The sequence below is a fragment of the Hypanus sabinus genome, chromosome 15 (genome assembly GCF_030144855.1).
Source record: "Hypanus sabinus isolate sHypSab1 chromosome 15, sHypSab1.hap1, whole genome shotgun sequence".
NCBI lineage: Eukaryota > Metazoa > Chordata > Chondrichthyes > Myliobatiformes > Dasyatidae > Hypanus > Hypanus sabinus.
In genome coordinates this window covers 93,011,670-93,031,489 of record NC_082720.1, presented here as the reverse complement: position 1 = coordinate 93,031,489, position 19,820 = coordinate 93,011,670, and the positions used below count along the sequence as shown (strand labels likewise).

Here is a 19,820-nt window from a genome sequence, read left to right as displayed (position 1 = left end):
CAAATGGTTTACTTCTGCACCTATTGTCTATTGTCTATCATGTATTACATAGTACTGCTACCACAGAGTTAACAAATTTCATGACATATGTCAGTAATATTAAACCTGATTCTGATTCCACCACAGCCCCTGCTAGCCTGTTCCAGGTATCCACCACACTCTGTGTAAAAACAACTTGTTCCACGCATTTCTTTTAAATTTTCCTCTCTCACCTTTAACCTCTGCTCTCTGTACATCATGCTTCCCTGCTGGGAAAAATATTCTTATCTACATATCAATGCTTGTCATAATGTTATAGACCTCTGTCAAATCTGCCCTCGTACTCTTGGCACCCTAGGGAAAACAGTCCCAGCCTGTTCAATCGTTCCTCATCACTGAAATCATGGCTGAAAGCAGATTATAGCTGTGAGCCTAATGTCAAAGGATACACATTGTACTGAAAGGATAGGCAGGAAGGCAGAGAAGGTGGTGTTGCTCTGTTGGTAAAACTGAAATCAAATCATTAGAAAGAGGCAACATAGGGTAGCAAGGTATTGAATCATTGTGGATAGGGCTATGGAACTTCCAGGATAAAATGACCCTGATGAGAGTAAAAATGTGGTCTCCAAATTACAACGGGAGATAGAAAATGCATGCCAAAGGGACAATGTTACAATAGTCATGGGGGCTTTCAATGTGCTGGTAGATTGGGAAAATCAGGTCAGTGCTGCATCCCAAGAGGGGATCTTCTAGGGAGCATACAAGATGGCTTTTAAGAGCAGGTCATGGTTGAGCCCACTAGTGGATCAGCAATTCTGGATTGGGTGTTGGGCAATGAACCAGAAGTGTTTAGAGAGCTTAAGTTAAAAGAACCCTCAGGAGCAAGTGATTATAATATGATCAAACTCACCCTGAAGTTTGAGAAGGAGAAGCTAAAGTCAGGTGTATCAGTATTACAGTGGAGTAGAGGGAATTACAGAAGTTGGGTGAGACCAGAATTAGAGGTCTTGGGGTAAGGGTGAAAGGTGAAATATATACAGGGAATATGAGAGAGACTATCTTCACTCAGAGCATGGCGAGAGTGTGGAACAAGCTGCCAGTGGATGTGATGGATGTGGGTTTAATTTCAACATTTAAGAAATGTTTGGATAAGTCACACTCAGAAGCAGGTTTAATATCACTGGCATATGTCATGAAATTTGTTGTTTTGCAGTAGGAGTACATTGCAATAAAATATAAATTACAAGAAATACATACTGTGTATATGTGTATATATATGTTAAATTAGTAGTGCAAAAAGAGAGGAAAATATTGAGGAAGTGTTCATGGGTTCATCGTTCATACAGAAATCTGATGGCAGAGGGGAAGAAACTGTTCCTGAAACTCTGAGTGTGAGTCTTTAGGCTTCTGTACTTCCTCCCCTATGGTAGCAATGAGAAGGGAGCCTGTCCTGGTTGGTGGGGGTCCTTAATGACAAATGCTGCCTTTTTGAGGCATTGCCTTTTGAAAGTGTCCTCGATGCTGGGAGGCTAGAGCCCATGAGGAGCTAGCTGGTTTACAACCCTCTGCAGATTTCAGTACTTGGATTAGAGAGGTATGGAGGGTTATTGTCTGGATGTGTGTCAATGGGAATAGACAGAATAACAATCTGGCACAGAAGGATCTGTTTGTGTGCTGTTTTGCTCTTTGACTGTATGAATTGAGTTCAGGTAGAGGGTGAGGTGAGGAATAGGCTCTGCAATGTCCAGCAGTCAAATCCTTCTTCATTATATCCAAACTGGTCTGGGGCAGCAGGCCACTCTGTTCACCCTCTTACCCACATTCTTGCTCTGGGCCTGAGAGGGAGCCCTTGGCAAATGCTGATGTCTGATTACTGATGTTTCATTTATTTGATGCCCTCGGTCTTCTGTGCTTCCCCTCTGAGATCTGCTCTGTTCCTCTTTCTCAGTCTGCTCACTGTTTGCCCGTGGAGTCTACGCCATCTTCGGCTTCTACGACAGGAAGACGGTAAACACACTCAGCTCATTCTGTGGAGCTCTACACCTCTCGTTCATCACCCCCAGCTTTCCTGTCGACACCTCCAACCAATTTGTGATCCAGATGAGACCAGACATCCAGAATGCTTTGCTCAGTCTCATTGAACACTACAAGTGGCAGAAGTTCGTGTACATCTACGATGCAGACAGAGGTAGGATTACATACCTGCTTCTCCTCTGGGTAGTGCTACTGAAGACAAAATTGAGGAGCAGGAGTTGGCCATCTCTACCTCAAGATGTGGGGTTGATATTGCAAAGGGAGCTGGAAAAGGCATGTAACAAGGGTAATGTCACAATTGTAATAGGGGACTTCAATATGCAAGGGGATTAGGAAAATCAGGTTGGTGTCAGGTCACAAGAGAGGGAATTTGTTGAAAGCCTACGAGATGGCTTTTTAGAGCAGGTTGTGCTAAAATCCACTAAGGGATAAGCCATCTTAGATTAGGTGATGTGTAGGCAGTGATCATAATATGATTGAATTCTCACTGCAATTTGAGAGGGAGAAGCATAAGCCACATGTATCAGTATCACAATGGAATAAAGGGAATTACGGAGGCATGAGAGAGGAGATTGCCCAGGTGGATTGGAGGGGGATACTGGTGGGGATAACGACAGAGCAGGAATGGCTGAAGTTTCTGGGAATAGTTCACAAGGCGCAGAATAGATATGTCCCACAGAGGAAGTTGTTCTAAAATGGCACGGTGAGGTAACTGTGGCTGACAAGGGAAGTTAAAGACTGCATAAAAGCCAAGGAAAGGGCATATAAGGTAGCAAAAGTGAGTGGGAAGTTGGATGATTGAGAAGTTTTTAAATTCCAACAAAAGGCAACTAAAAAAGCTATAAGAAGGGAAAAGATTAAACAGGAGGGCAAAGCAGCTGATAATATAAAGCAGGATACTAAAAGTTTTTTCATAAGAACATAAGAACTTTTTTTCAGTTCTATAAAGAATAAAAGGAATATGAGTTGATTTGGACCACTGGAAAATTATGCTGGTGAGGTCGTAATGAGGGATAAAGAAATGACAGATGAGCTTAATAAGTATTTTGCTTTAATCTTTGCTGTGGAAGACACTAGCTGTATGGCAGTGGTCTGTGAGTGACAGGGAGTAGGAGTGAGTGCCATTGCTATTATGGAAGAAAAAATACTAGGCAAACTGAAAAGTCTTGAGGTGGATAAGTCTCCTGGATCAGATGGACTACATCCCAAAATCCTGAGGGAGGTTGCTGAAAAGATAACAGATGCATAGGCCATGATCTTTTAAGAATCACTTGATTCTGGCATGGTCCCGGAGGAATGGGAAATTGCAAATGCCATTCCACTCTTCAAGAAGGAAGGAAGACAAACAACAGGAAATTACAGGTCAGTTATTCCCTCAGTGGTTGGGAAAGTGTTGGAGTCTGTTATTAAGAATGCAGTTTCAGGGTACTTGCAGACTAATGATAAAATGTCAAAGTCAGCATGGTTTCTCTGCAGGGAAATTTTGCTTAACAAATCTGTTAGAATTCTTTGAGGAAGTAACAAGCAGGCCTCTCATGAGGTGCACACAAGATAAAATCCTGTGGTGTTACAGGAAAGATACTGGCGTGAACAGAGGAATGGCTGACAGTTAGGAGGCAGTAAGTGGGAATAAAGGGGGTCTTTTAGAAACATAGAAATATAGAAAACCTACAGCACAATACAGGCCTTTCGGCCCACTAAGTTGTGCTGAACAAGTCCTTACATTAGAAATTACTAGGCTTACCCATAGCCCTCTAGTTTTCTAAGCTCCATGTACCTATCCAAAAGTCTCTTAAAAGACCCTATCGCGTTGGCCCTAACCACCGTTGCCAGCAGCCCATTCCACGCACTCACCACTCTCTGAGTAAAAAACTTACCCCTGACATCTTCTCTGTACCTACTCCCCAGCATCTTAAACCTGTGTCCTCTTGTGGCAATCATTTCAGCCCTGGGAAAAAGCCTCCGACTATCCACGTGATCAAAACCTCTCATCATCTATCAGATCACCTCTTATCCTCTGTCGCTCCACGGAGAAAAGGCCGAGTTCACTCAACCTGTTTTCATAAGGCATGCTCCCCAATCCAGCCAACATCCTTGTAAATCTACTCTGCACCCTTTCTATGGCTTCCACATCCTTCCTGTAGTGAGGCGACCAGAACTGAAGACAGAACTCCAAGTGGGGTCTGAACAGGGTCCTATGTAGCTGCAACATTACCTCTCGGCTCTTAAATTCAGTTCCACGATTGATGAAGGCCAATACACCGTACGCCTTCTTAACCACAGAGTCAACTTGCGCAGCTGCTTTGAGCGTCCCATGGACTTGGACTCTTAAGATCCCGCTGATCCTCCACACTGCCAAGAGTCTTACCATTAAAACTATACTCTGCCATCATATTTGACCTACCAAAATGAACCACCTCACACTTATCTGGGTTGAACTCCATCTGCCAATTCTCAGCCCAGTTTTGCATATTATCAATGTCCTGCTGTAAACTCTGACAGCCCTCCACACTATCCACAACACTTCCAATCTTTGTGTCATCAGCAAACTTACTAACCCATCCCTCCACTTCCTCATGCAGGTCATTTATAAAAAATCACAAAGAGTAAGGGTCCCAGAACAGATCCCTGAGGCACACCACTGGTCACCGACCTCTATGACCTGTCTACAACCACTCTTTGCCTTCTGTAGGCAAGTCAGTTCTGGATCCACAAAACAATGTCCCCTTGGATCCCATACCTCCTTACTATCTCAATAAGCCTTGCATGGGGTACCTTATCAAATGTCTTTGCTGAAATCCATATACACTAGATCTACTGCTCTTCCTTCATCAATGTGTTTAGTCACATCCTCAAAAGATTCAATCAGACTCAACTTGACTTTGACAAAGCCATGCTGACTATTCCTAATCATATTATGCCTCTCCAAATGTTCATAAATCCTGTCTCTGAGTATCTTCTCCATCAACTTACTAACCACTGAAGTAAGACTCACTGGTCTATAATATCCTGGACTATCTCTATTCCTTTTCTTGAATAAGGGAACAACATCCACAAACCTCCAATCCTCCGGGACCTCCCCTTCCCCCATTGATGATGCAAAGATCATCACCAGAGGCTCAGCAATCTCCTGCCTCACCTCCCATTGTAGCCTGGGGTATATCTCGTATGGTCCCAGTGACTTATCCAACTTGATGCTTTCCAAAAGGTCCAGCACATCCTCTTTCTTAATATCTACTTGCTCAAGCTTTTCAGTCTGCTGCAAATCATCACTACAATCACCAAGGTCCTTTTCCATAATGAATGCTGAAGTAAAGTATTCATTAAGTACCTCTGCTATTTCCTCTGGTTCCATACACACTTTCCCATTGCCGCGCTTGATAAGTCCTATTCTTTCATGTCTTATCCTTTTGCTCTTCACATACTTGTAGAATGCTTTGGGGTTTTCCTTAATCCTGCCCACCAAGGCCTTCTCATGGCCCCTTCTGGCTCTCCTAGCTTCCTTTTAAGCTCCTTCCTGTTAGCTTTATAATCTAGATCTCTAACATTACCTAGCTCTCTGAACCTTTTGTAAGCTTTTCTGGTTGTCTGACTGTGACCAGCAGTGTTTGACAGGGATCAGTATTGGGACCACTACTTTTCACATTGTTTGTCAGTGATTTGGATAGTGGAATTGATGGCTTTGTGGCAAAGTTTGCAGATGATACAAAGATAGGTGGAGGGGTAGGTAGTGCTGAGGAAGCAATGTGATTTCAGCAGGACTTTGACAAATTGGAAGAACGGGCAAAAAAGTGCAGATGGAATACAGTGTTAAGAAATGTATGATAACGCATTTTAATAAAAGGAACAATAGTGTGGACTATTATCTAAATGGGGAGAAAGTTCAAACATCAGAGGTGGTATGGGTCTTAGGAGTCTTCGTGTTGGACTCGCAGAAGGTTAATTTCCAAGTTGAGTCTGTGGTAAAGAAGATGAATGCAATGTTGCCATTTATTTCAAGGAGAATAGAATATAAAAGCAAGGAAATAATGCCAACCCCTTTTTAGACACTACTCAGACCTCTCATGGAGTATTGTCAACAGTTTTGTGCCCCATATCTCAGATGGATGTATTGTCATTGGAGAGAGTCCAGACGAGGTTCACGAGAATGATTACAGAAATGAAGGGGTTAACGTATGAGGAGCATTTAGCAGCTTTGGGCCTGTACTCACTGGAATGTAGGAGAATGTGCAGGGATCTCATTGAAATCTAGTGAATGTTGAAAGGATGTTCCCTCTGGTGGGGCTATCCAGAACTTGAGGGTACAGCCTCAAAATTAGGGGTGACCTTTTAGAACAGAGGTAAGGAGGAATTTGTTTTTTAGCCAAAGAGTAGTGAATCCATGAAATACTGTACTCTGCTGCAGACAGTTGTGGATGCCAGGTGCATTGGTGTATTTAAAACAGAAGTTGATAGATTCCTGATTGGTCAGGGCTTCAAAGGATATAGTGAGAGAACAAATGTATGGGGTTGAATAGGATCCGGGGATCAGCATAATGTAATGGCAGAGCAGTCTTGATGGGCTGAATGGCCTAATTCTTCTTTGTCTTATGGCCTTATGGTATTAAGATGTAGGAGCAGAATTACGCCATTCGTCCCACTGAGTCTGCTCCACTATTCCATCATGCCTGATTTATTATCCCTCTCAACCCCATTCTTTTGTCTTCTCCCCATAACCTTTGACTGACTGACTTATCAAGAATTAATCAACCCCTGTTTTAAATATTCCCATTGACTTGGCTTTCACAGCAATCTGTGGCCAGGAATTTCACAGATTCATTACCCTCTACACAGAGTTTGGGATTGAACCAAAGTCTCTGAGGCTGGTAGGGATCAGCACTTCCCACTTCACCTTAGGGACAGCAACGTCTCTTCAAACATCCTCCTCCTACCAACAGCGTCTCATCTTATCCTCCCTCTGCCACATTATGGCCCATTCCCTCAGTTCCTTCATACCCTCCTGAAGCCTCTCCCAGTCTTTGGCTTCTTGTACTCCACTGGGAAGAGGAAGTCCCAGCAGCAGGGCTAGGGGAGTGGTGACTGGATGCTGCTGGTGCTGGGTCCAACAGCCTATTGCTACTGATGCTGAGCCGCTCACTCCTATGCAAGTCTGGGTAGAGGAGGAATGGGTATGATTACTCCTGGTGTCTGGTCCAGCAGCCCCTTCATATTGTAGGGGAGTGGGTTTGGCATTGATCGGTATTGACATTGGGCCAGTCCCCTAGTGCCAGGTCCGAGACCCTCAGTGTTGGTGCTCTGCCACTTGCCCATACACAGGTCTGCATGGTAGTGGAAAGGGATTTGGATCCCCTGGGCTCTGGGGTCTGAGACCCTCAGTGTTGGTGCTCTGCCACTTGCCCATACACAGGTCTGCATGGTAGTGGAAAGGGATTTGGATCCCCTGGGCTCTGGGGTCCGAGACCCTCAGTGTTGATGCTCTGCCACTTGCCCATACACAGGTCTGCATGGTAGTGGAAAGGGATTTGGATCCCCTGGGCTCTGGGGTCCGAGACCCTCAGTGTTGGTGCTCTGCCACTTGCCCATACACAGGTCTGCATGGTAGTGGAAAGGGATTTAAATCCCCTGGGCTCTGGGGTCCGAGACCCTCAGTGTTGATGCTCTGCCACTTGCCCCTACACAGGTCTGCATGGTAGTGGAAAGGGATTTGGATCCCCTGGGCTCTGGGGTACGAGACCCTCAGTGTTGATGCTCTGCCACTTGCCCATACACAGGTCTGCATGGTAGTGGAAAGGGATTTAAATCCCCTGGGCTCTGGGGTCCGAGACCCTCAGTGTTGGTGCTCTGCCACTTGCCCATACACAGGTCTGCATGGTAGTGGAAAGGGATTTGGATCCCCTGGGCTCTGGGGTCCGAGACCCTCAGTGTTGATGCTCTGCCACTTGCCCATACACAGGTCTGCATGGTAGTGGAAAGGGATTTGGATCCCCTGGGCTCTGGGGTCCGAGACCCTCAGTGTTGGTGCTCTGCCACTTGCCCATAGATCTGCATGGTAGTGGAAAGGGATTTAAATCCCCTGGGCTCTGGGGTCCGAGACCCTCAGTGTTGGTGCTCTGCCACTTGCCCATACACAGGTCTGCATGGTAGTGGAAAGGGATTTGGATCCCCTGGGCTCTGGGGTCCGAGACCCTCAGTGTTGGTGCTCTGCCACTTGCCCATACACAGGTCTGCATGGTAGTGGAAAGGGATTTGGATCCCCTGGGCTCTGGGGTCCGAGACCCTCAGTGTTGGTGCTCTGCCACTTGCCCCTACACAGGTCTGCATGGTAGTGGAAAGGGATTTAAATCCCCTGGGCTCTGGGGTACGAGACCCTCAGTGTTGGTGCTCTGCCACTTGCCCATACACAGGTCTGCATGGTAGTGGAAAGGGATTTAAATCCCCTGGGCTCTGGGGTCCGAGACCCTCAGTGTTGGTGCTCTGCCACTTGCCCATACACAGGTCTGCATGGTAGTGGAAAGGGATTTGGATCCCCTGGGCTCTGGGGTCCGAGACCCTCAGTGTTGGTGCTCTGCCACTTGCCCATACACAGGTCTGCATGGTAGTGGAAAGGGATTTAAATCCCCTGGGCTCTGGGGTCCGAGACCCTCAGTGTTGGTGCTCTGCCACTTGCCCATACACAGGTCTGCATGGTAGTGGAAAGGGATTTGGATCCCCTGGGCTCTGGGGTCCGAGACCCTCAGTGTTGATGCTCTGCCACTTGCTCCTACACAGGTCTGTCAGTGTTACAGAAAGTGCTGGACACGGCAGCAGAGAGAAACTGGCAGGTTACAGCCGTCAGCATGGAGACCACCACAGAGGAGGGTTTCCGGATGCTCTTCAGGGACCTGGACAAGGGCAAGGATCGACATGTGGTCATCGACTGCGAGGCCGAAAGGCTCAATGCCGTGATGAACAAGGTAACAGTAGCAGGGGCAGGTAGTGGGTGGGTGTGACCATACTGTCCCCACGTTGATCATGTACCAAGGTACAGTGTGGACAGACAGGATACGGCGTAGGCAAGCAGAAGGCATGTACGGGCAACCAATAGGCAGGGTGTGGGCAGACAGAGCGCATGGTGTGGGCAGGCACAGGGTACAGTGTGGGCTCTCAGTGGGCACACTGTCCGCAAACTGAGTACGTAGCACCAGGTAGACAATGGTTATTACTCTTGGTACATAAGAACTGAGAGCAAAGGTTGGTCATCTGGCCTCTTGTGCCTGCTCCACCATTCAATAAGAAGTAAGGACTAGGAGCAGGAGTCAGCCATTCAGCCCGTCGAGCCTGTTCCACTATTCAATAAGGACCGGGAGTCAGCTGTCTGGCCATCTGGCCATAAGACATAGGAGCTGAATTAGGCCAGTCAGTCATGGCTGATCACTTTTTCCCCTCCTCCCCGGCCTTCTCCCCATAACCTTTTATGTTGTGGCCAATCATGAACCTATCAAGCTCTGCCTTAAATACACCCAATAATCTGGCCTCCATAGCTGCCTCTGGTAACAAATTACACACATTCACCACCCTCTGGCTAAATAAATGTATCTGCATCTTTGTTTTAAATGGATGCCTCTCTGTCCTGAGGCTGTACCCTCTCTTGTCCTAGACTCCCTCACCATGGGAAACATTCTTTCCACATCTCAGTCTTTCAACATCCAAAAGGTTTCAGTGAGATCCCCCCTCATCCTTCTAAATTCCAGCAAGTACAAACCCAGAACTATCAAATGTTCCTCGTATGATAACCCTTTCATTCCCAGAATCATCCTTGTGAACATCCTCTGGACCTTCTCCAATGCCAGCACATTTTTTCTAAGATGAGGAGCCCAAAACTATTCACAATTCTCAAGGTGAAGCCTCACCAGTGACTTATTAAGCCTCAGCATCACATTCTTGTTCTTGTATTCTAGACCTCTTGAAATGAATGCTAATATTGCATTTACCTTCTCACCACCGACTCAACCTGCGAGTTAACCTTTAGGGTGTTCTGCACAAGGACTCCCAATTCTTTTTGCATCTCAGATTTTTGGATTTTCTCCCTGTTTAGAAAACAGTCTGCACACTTAATTCTTCTATCAAAGTGCATGACCATGAAATAACTTCTCATTTAGTTTATCTGACATCTCCTTGTACCTCGTTATTATTTCTCCGGCCTCATTTCCTAGCGGTCCTATAATCACTCTCATTTCTCTTTTATTTTTTTACATACTTGGAAAAGTTTTTACTATCCATCTTGATATTGTTTGCTAGTTTGCTTTTATATTCCATCTTTTCCCTCCTAATAATTCTTTTAGTTGCTTTCTGTAGATTTTTAAAAGCTTCCCAATCCCCTATCTTCCTGCTATTTTTTGCTTTGTTGTATGCCCCCTCTTTTGCTTTTGCATTAGCTTTGACTTCCCTTGTACTATTTTGCCATTTGAGTATTCCTTCATTTTTGGAATACATCTATCCTGCATCTTCCTCATTTTTCCCAGAAACGCACTTTGCTGCTGCTCTACTGTCATCCCTGCTAGCAACTCATTCCAATTTACTTTGACCAACTCCTCTCTCATACCACTGTAATTTCCTTTTACTCCACTGAAATACTGCTACATCAGACTTTACTTTCTCTCTATCAAATTTCAAGTTGAACTCAATTATATTGACATCACTGGTTGCTAAGGCAGTGTCCCTTCTGTACTTTTATTTACTCCTCACTGCGCTGTTTCCACCACTGACTGGGCTGTCCATTGTGCCTGCTCCACCATTCAATAAGAACATGACTGATCTGTTCATGGACTCAGCTCCACCTCTCAGCCTTTTCCCTGTTCTCCTTACTTCCCCTACAATGCAAGTGTTTTAAATCCATCCAGTGATCACTTTATTCATTACCTCCTGTATCTAATAAAGTGGCTACTGAGTCTGTTGTCTCCTGCAACTCTAGACCAGCCACTTTAAGATTTGATGTGTTGTGCATTCAGAGATGCTCTTCGGCACATCATGGTTGTAATGAGTAGTTATTTGAGTTACTGTTGCCTTCCTGTCAACTTCAACCAGTCTGGTCATTCTCCTCTGACCTCTCTCAAGCTACAAGGCATTCTCCCCACACTCACTGCTCACCTGATTTTTTTTTGCACCAAACTCGATAAACTCTCGAGACTGTTATATGTGAAAATCCCAGGAGGTCAGCACTTCTCAAAGCACCCCATCTGGCATCGATAGTCATTCCACAGTCAAAGTCACTTAGATCACATTGCTTTCCCATTCTGAACAACTGATCCTCTTGACCATGTCAGCATGCTTTTATACATTGAGTTGCTGCCACATGATTGGCTGATCATATATCTGAATTATTGAGCAGGTATACCTCATGAAGTGCCCACTGAGTGTACTTTTAATGAGATAGCCTCTACTGCTTCCCTAGGCAGAGAGTTCCACAGATTCATTACTCTCTGTGTAAAAAATTTCTCCTCAATTCCATCCCAAATCTATTCCCTTTAATTTTGATGCTAAGTCCCCTAGTTCTAGTACACACTGGACAGAGACTGGATGTAAATGGGTGCACACTGGCAGGTAAGTAGTATGCACCGGGTATATGAGTGGTACACACTAGGAATGTGAGAGGCACTCACTGGATATATGAGCAGTATACACTGTGTATGTGAGTGGTGTCCGCACTGGGTACACGAGTGGTACACACTGGGTACGAGGGTAGTAAACACTGTCAGTCAAGTGGTACACACTGACAGTTGAGTAGGACACACTGGGTATATAAACAACACACACTGGCAATTGACTGGCGCACACTGGGTATACTGGCAGACACTAGGTATACAAACACTGACAGTTGATCAGTACACCTCGGCAGTTCATTAGCACACACTGGGCATACAAGCAGCATACACTGGCAGTCAAGCAGTACACATTAGGTATATGAGCAGTACCAAATGAGCATACAAACACCAACAGTTGACTGGTGCACACTGGCAGTTGTGTGGCACACACTGGGTATGCGTGTAGCAGATTGGGCATTCAGCACACGAGGAGCAGGTGGTGGGTATCAACTCTGCTAACTAAGTTTAGACATTAGACACAGACATTAGCTGTGTGCTGATACTGGGAGGTGGGGTGAGGTCCTGGCCTGTGGGATGATCCCTATGTGTCCAGGCAGCCACTGCTCTTTCAGTTCAGTTGGAGCTGCAGAGCGGTGTGTGTGATCTCCCTGAGGCAATAGACAATAGACAATAGACAGTAGGTGCAGGAGTAGGCCATTTGGCCCTTCTAGCCAGCACTGCCATTCACTGTGATCATGGCTGATCATACACAATCTCCCCATATCCCTTGACCCCGCTATCTATGAGAGCTCTATCTAACTCTCTCTTGAATGCATCCAGAGACTTGGCCTCCACTGCCTTCTGGGGCAGAGCATTCCACATATCCACCACTCTCTGGGTGAAAAAGATTTTCCGCATCTCTGTTCTAAATGGCCTACCCCTTATTCCTAAACTGTGGCCTCTAGTTCTAGACTCACCCATCAGCGGGAACATGTTTCCTGCCTCCAGCGTGTCCAATCCCTTAATAATATTATATGTCTCAATCAGATCCTCTCTCATCCTTCTAAATTCCAGTGTATACAAGCCCAGTCGCTCCAATCTTTCAACATATGACAGTCCCGCCATTCCGGGAATTAACCTTGTGAACCTACACTGCACTCCCTCAATAGCAAAAATGTCCTTCCTCAAATTTGGAGACCAAAACTGCACACAATATTCCAGGTGGGGTCTCACCAGGGCCCTGTACAGCTGCAGAAGGACCTCTTTACTCCTATACTCAATTCCTCTTGTTATAAAAGCCAGCATGCCATTAGCTTTCTTCACTGCCTGCTGTACCTGCATGCTTGCTTTCATTGACTGATGTACAAGAACACCTAGATCTCGTTGTGCTTCCCCTTTTCCTAAAATGACTCCATTTAGATAGTAATCTGCCTTCCTGTTCTTGCCACCAAAGTGGATAACCGCACATTTATCCACATTAAACTGCATCTGCCATACATTTGCCCACTCACCCAGCCTGTCCAAGTCAACCTGCATTCTCATAACATCCTCCTGACATTTCACACTGCCACCCAGCTTTGTGTCATCAGCAAATTTGCTAATGTTACTTTTAATCCCTCCATCTAAATCATTAATGTATATTGTAAACAGCTGCGGTCCCAGCACCGAACCTTGCGGTACCCCACTGGTACCCCACTGCCTGCCATTCCGAAAGCGACCCGTTAATCACTAATCTTTTTTTCCTGTGAGCCAGCCAATTTTCAATCAATGTCAGTACTCTGCCCCCAATACCATGTGCCCTAATTTTGCCCATAAAGTCCTATGTGGGACTTCATCAAAAGCTTTCTGGAAGTTCAGGTACACTATATCGACTAGCTGTCCCTTGTCCATTTTCGTAGTTACATCATCAAAAAACTCCAGAAGATTAGTCAAGCATGATTTTCCCTTTATAAATCCATGCTGACTCGGACTGATCCTTCTACTGCTATCCAAATGTGTTGCAATTTCCTCTTTTATAATTGACTCCAGCATCTTTCCCACCACTGACGTCAGGCTAACCAGTCTATAATTCCCTGTTTTCTCTCTCCCTCCTTTCTTGAAAAGTGGGACATTAGCCACCCTCCAATCAGCAGGAACTGTTCCTGAATCTATAGAACATTGGAAAATGATTACCAATGCGTCCATGATTTCTAGAGCCACCTCTTTAAGTACCCTGGGGTGCAGACCATCAGGTCCCGGGAACTTATCAGCCTTCAGACTCAACAGTCTATCCAACACCGTTTCTTGCCTAATATAAATTTCATTCAGTTCATCCTTTACCCTAGTTCCTTTGGCCACTATTACATCTGGGACATTGTTTGTGTCTTCCCTAGAGAAGACAGATTCAAAGTACCTGTTCAACTCATCTGCCATTTCCTTGTTCCCTATAATAAATTCACCCGTTTCTGTCTTCAATGGCCCAATTTTGGTCTTAACTATTTTTTTGCTATTCACATACCTAAAGAAGCTTTTACTATCCTCCTTTATATTCTTGGCTAGTTTACTTTCATACCTCATTTTTTCTCTGCATATTGCCTTTTTTGTTATCACCTGTTGCTCTTTAAAAGCTTCCCAGTCCCCCGGTTTCCCGCTCATCTTTGCTATGTTATACTTCTTCTCTTTTATTTTTATACTGCCCTTTACTTCCCTCGTCAGCCACGGCCACCCCTTACTCCCCTTAGGATCTTTCTTCCTCTTTGGAATGAACCGATCCTGCACCTTCTGCATTATTCCCAGAAATACCTGCCATTTTTGTTCCACTGTCTTCCCTGCCAGGGTATTGTTCCATTGAACTTTGGCCAGCTCCTCCCTCATAGCTCCATAGTTCCCTTTGTTCAACTGTAATACTGACACATCCGATTTTCCCTTCTCCTTCTCAAATTGTAGGTTAAAACATATCATATTATGGTCACTACCTCCTAATGGTTCCTTTACCTCGAGGTCCCTGATCAAATCCGGTTCATTGCACAACACTAAATCTAGAATTGCCTTCTTCCTGGTAGACTCACTGCATAGATGCATAGATCACTGTGCGGGGTGGGGAGGCATTCCCCCCCACCCCCCACAGCGATCTACATTCTCAGCTCCTGCCCTGTCCTGGACTCAATCAGCTTAATTCAATGGACCAGATGACCACACCTTGTGTCAGCATCAGTTAGAAGTCAGCAGATGCATGGGGTTAGGAGTCTGGGAAAAGTGGGTTGATGTTGGTTGATAGCCCTGCTCCCAGGAACTTGTTCGTTTTCTCTCTGGCTCTCACAGATCATCAACATTGGGAAACACATTCGGGGATATCAGTACATCTTCGCCACTCTGGTAGGTGAGATTGTTCTCCTCACCCCAATTTCCCACTCAGTGAGACCTCTCCTCCTCTCCCACCCACTCCTCAAGGGACCCCTCCTCCTCTCCCACCCACTCCTCAAGGGACCTCTCCTCCTCTCCCACCCACTCCTCAAGGGACCCCTCCACCTCTCCCACCCACTCCTCAAGGGACCTCTCCTCCTCTCCCACCCACTCCTCAAGGGACCCCTCCACCTCTCCCACCCACTCCTCAAGGGATCTCTCCTCCTCTCCCACCCACCCCTCAAGGGACCTCTCCTCCTCTTCCACCCGCAAAAAGGGATCTCTCCTCCTCTCCCACCCACTCCTCATGGGATCTCTCCTCCTCTCCCACCCACTCCTCAAGGGACCCCTCCACCTCTCCCACGTGAGGTGTGTGAGCGAGGTACTGGATGTATCTGTGAATGACAGTGTGTGACCCTGTGAGTGTGTGAAAGAGACACTGGGTGTGTAAGTGTGAATGGCACTAGGTATATGTGTATGTGACACTGTGTGGGAGAGAGAGACTGGCTGACAATTGGATATGCTAAGTGACACTAGCTGTGTTGGTGATGATGGGTGTGAAGGTGACGCTGGCAGACACGTCAACACTGAGATGTGTGACACTGGGTGTGTGGGTGATTCTGGATGACTGGTTGAAACTGGGTGATGATGGGTGACACTGGGTATTGCAGGGGTTCCTGGACATGGACCTGGCAATGTTCCGGTACGCAGGGGCCAACGTCACTGGCTTCCACATGGTGTGGCCACACAGCGAGATGGTCGACAAGTTCCTGCAGCGTTGGAGGAGGCTTGACAACAAGGAGTATCAGGGTGTGGACCGGGAACGTCTCAAGGTGAGACACCCAAATCACCACCCAGCAGCAGACCATTCAGCCCCAGGCCTGCCCCCACTCCCCCACTTCCCGCACAGCAAGAGGGTGTGATCTCTTCCCACCTTCAATTCCCACCTTCCACATTTCCTGTTCCTCAATCTAACATTCCCAGTTCCCACTCCTACTCTCCCTGTTCCCATAAGACCAAAGTACATTTGGCCCATTCAGACCTTTCAATATTTGATAGGTTTCAATGAACAGTAGCTAGTACAGGTCCAGAGCCAGCAAACACTCCTCATATGTTAGCTCTTTCATCTCCAGAATCAGTTTCGTGAGCCTCCTCTGAACCCTCTCCAATTCCAGCGCATACCTTCTTAGATAAGGGCCCAAGACTACTCACAATACTCCAAGTACGGTCTGACCAATGCCATGTAAAGTCTCAGTATTCCCCCTCCTACTCTGTAAGTTCATAAACATAGGATCAGAATTAGGCCATTCAGTCTGCTCTACCATTCCATCAGGGCTGATTTATTATTCCACTCACCCCGTCACCTGCCTTCTCCCTGTAACCTTTGATGCGCTGATTAATCAAGAACTTACCAACCTCTGTTTTAAATGTACCCAATGACTAGGCCACTCTTCCCATTCACAGCAGTAGAAGAGGGTTGAGATGATGCCCCTCATTCCGACTCCTCTCTGAAAGACCTCAGATGGTCTTCACCCTCAGCACCATGGTTTTGTTCTCGTGTCCCTGCTTCCCAGAATTCCTGATGTCCATGCCATTTGCCAACTGTGTGGAGCAGCTCTCTCACATCTGCACCTTCCCCACCTTGACAGTACACATCAGCCATGACCTTGGACGGAGTCCTTGTCTTGTCCGAAGCCTTCAAGTATCTTCGTAAGACTCGGATTGACATCGCGCGCAGAGGAAACGCCGGAGATTGCCTGGCGAACCCGGCTGTTCCCTGGGGCCAAGGGATCGACATCCAGCGAGCTTTGCAGCAGGTAGGTCAGTGAAAGAATGTACACCGTCCCATTCCTTAGCCCCAAAACTAACTGCTCCAAAAACACAGTCTGGAGGTCCCCAGGTCCCGAGATCATGGGCAGTGGTGGGTGAGGGTGAGCCTTTGGACCTGTCCCAGGCTGAACGTCTGGGGCAGTCCTTTGACTTGAGCCCTAGGTGGAGTGGGCTTCCGTCTTGCTCTCGCTGATGAGTCCAGACCCTCAAGGAGAAGGATCACTCAACTCTCTAGCACAATCTGGTATCGGTCAAGTTGAGGAAGCTGGTCAACATCTTTGATCATGGATGTCAAAAGAACTCTCCACCTCAACTGAAAAATGGAACATAGCCCTCCATACCCCTTCCATCCATGTAGCTTCTGTTAAACTTTGAAATCAAGTTTGCATCCACCAGTTCCACTGGCAGCTCATTCCACACTCTCACCATCTTCTGAGTGAAGAAATTCCCCCTCAGGTTCCCCTTAAACATTTCACCTTTCACCCTTAACCCATGACTTCTTGTTCTAGTCTCACCCAACCACAGTGGAAAAAACCTGCTTGCATTTACTTTCAATACTCTTCATAACTTCGTATACTTCTATCAAATCTCCCCCTCATTCACCTACATTCCAGGAAACAAAGTCCTAACCTATTCAACCTTTCCCGATAATTCAGGATCTTAAGTCCCAGGAACCAGCACTGATCCCTGTGGCACACCACTAGTCACGGGCTTCCAGCGAAAGGGGCAACCATCTACTACAGAGTGAAGATGCATCTATTACATTGTCCCATCAAACACTCCCAGGGTTAAACACAGAGTGAAGCTCCCTCTACACTGTCCCAACACACACTTCCAGGGTTAAACACAGAGTGAAGCTCCCTCTACACTGTCCCATCACACACTCCCAGGTCAGACACAGAGAAAAGCTCCCTTTGTCAGTATACCGTCCCATCAAACATTTCCAGGGTCAGACACATAGTGAAGATCCCTCCACACCATCCCATCACACACTCCTGGTGACAAACACTGTGTGAAGCTTCCTCTGCACTGTCCCATCAAACACTTCCAGGGTCAGACGCATAGTGAAGCTCTCTCCACACTGTCCCATCACACACTCCCGGGGTCCTTGCCTTTGGGGGAGGCATCAGCTTTGACTTGTCCCTCTGAGCTGAGACCAGTCTGTGTTCTGTGTCCCTGCAGGTTCGTAGTGAGGGTCTGACTGGAAACATCCAGTTTGATGAATTTGGCCATCGAACGAACTACACCGTCAGTGTGCTAGAGCTGAAGACTGATGGGATGAGGAAGGTAAGCACTGTGAAGTTGATCGATCCGCCCTGCCAAAGTCAAGTACACATCCTCCAACTCCTTCCCACATCATGGACACCCCACACCAGTACCTCACCCTTCAAACTACACACTGAACCCTACCCCACACACCCAACACCTCCTACCCCACAGACCACCATACAGCTGGAACCCCACCCTTCTTATCCAACCCCCCCATAGTTCCCACACCGGTCCCTAAACTCTGCCACCTTCCTCATCATAGACACATCACACACTAAATCGCACCCCAGATATCCAACGCCCATGTACCTCCACTCCACACCCTGAACCGCACCTGAACACCTGGGTCCACGTTGTTCAACTTCATTGGGGAAATGGTGGGGTGGGAGGGAACAGTGATGGAGATAGAGTGGGTCGGTGGGGATGGGGAGATGTGCGGGGGATGGTATAGGGAGGACAAGGGTCAGTGGGTTGGGGAGACTGTGTGGGTGGAGAAGATAGTGAGGATGGGGATGTGGTGGGGGAGAGAAGCCAGTGAGGATAGAGAAACGGTGGGGTGGGGAGACATAGGAGCTGAATTAGGTCAGCCAGACCAGTAGCACTGTGGTCATCTCTGAGCGTCAGAAGGGTAGTGTGAAGCCAGGCAGAGCGATAGGGAGAAAGATAGGAGATTATGTGGCAGCAAAAGAGACGCCAGGATAGTGTGTTGCCTAGGGTGTATCTGAGCAGTTGCAGAATATTCTTGAAGGGGAGGGTGAGCAACCAGAGGCTGTGGTACATAACATAGGCAAGAGAAGAGCAGAGGTCCTGCGCAGTAAGTTTAAAGAGTTAGGAAGGAGACTGAAGAGCAGGACCTCCAAGGTGGATCACTCCCAGTGCCATGAGCTGGTGAAGGTCAGAACAGGAAGAGAGTGCAGATGAATGAGTGACTGATGAGATGGTGCAAGGGTCAGGATTTCAAATTCTTGGATCATTGGAACTTTTCTGGGGAAGGGGTGACCTGTACAAGTGGGACAGGTTGTACCTGAACTGGAGGGGAACTAATACCCTGAGAGTGAGGTTTTGCTAATGCTATTGAGGAAGGTTTAAACTATATTTCTGGAGGGATGTAGGTGGAACCGAAGTGAAGAGGCAGAGGATGGGGAGGCTGGAGGACGTCGAGACAGCTTGTAGGGAGTTTGTGAGGAAGGTTAGGCAGATGTTAGAGCAAAGATGCACTCAGCCTGATGGTTTGAGATGTGTCTATTTTAATGCAAGGTGTATCATAAACAACGCAGATGAACTTAGAGTGTGGATCAGTACTGTGACGCTGTGGCCATTACAGACACTTGGATGTCTCAAGAGCAGGAATGGCTGCTGAGTGTGCCAGGCTTTAGATGTTTCAAAAAGGACAGGGAGGGAGGCAAAATAGGTAAGGGTCTGGCATTGCCAATCAGAGATAGTGTTGCGGCTGCAGAAGAGAGGAAGTCATGGAGGGATTGTCTACTGAGTCATTATGGGTGGAAGTTAGAAACAGGAAGGGGACAATTACCCTACAGGGTGTTTTTTATAGATCACTCAATTGTAACAGAGACATCGATGAGCAGATAGGGAGGCAGATTCTGGAACGGTGCAATAATCATAGGGTTGTTGTGATGGGTGATTTTAACTTTCCTAATATTGACTGACATCTTCTAAGAGCACTGGGCTTAGATGGGGTGGAGTTTGTTAGGTGTGTTCAGGGAAGTTTCCTGATGCAGTATATAGATAACTGGAGGAGAGGCTGTA

The 19,820-nt window shown here is 46.8% G+C and overlaps 1 protein-coding gene across 1 annotated transcript in view; it reads left to right on the top strand.

The window, feature by feature from the left end:
- The window catches only part of LOC132405711 (glutamate receptor 1-like), a 336,150-nt gene that overhangs the window by 40,537 nt on the left and 275,793 nt on the right, over positions 1 to 19,820 (top strand). The window contains exons 3-8 of the mRNA XM_059990746.1: positions 1,928 to 2,167; positions 8,782 to 8,966; positions 14,874 to 14,927; positions 15,626 to 15,787; positions 16,604 to 16,771; positions 17,967 to 18,071. Coding sequence (XP_059846729.1) covers positions 1,928 to 2,167; positions 8,782 to 8,966; positions 14,874 to 14,927; positions 15,626 to 15,787; positions 16,604 to 16,771; positions 17,967 to 18,071 — 914 coding nt within the window. The remainder of the gene's footprint in view (positions 1 to 1,927; positions 2,168 to 8,781; positions 8,967 to 14,873; positions 14,928 to 15,625; positions 15,788 to 16,603; positions 16,772 to 17,966; positions 18,072 to 19,820) is intronic.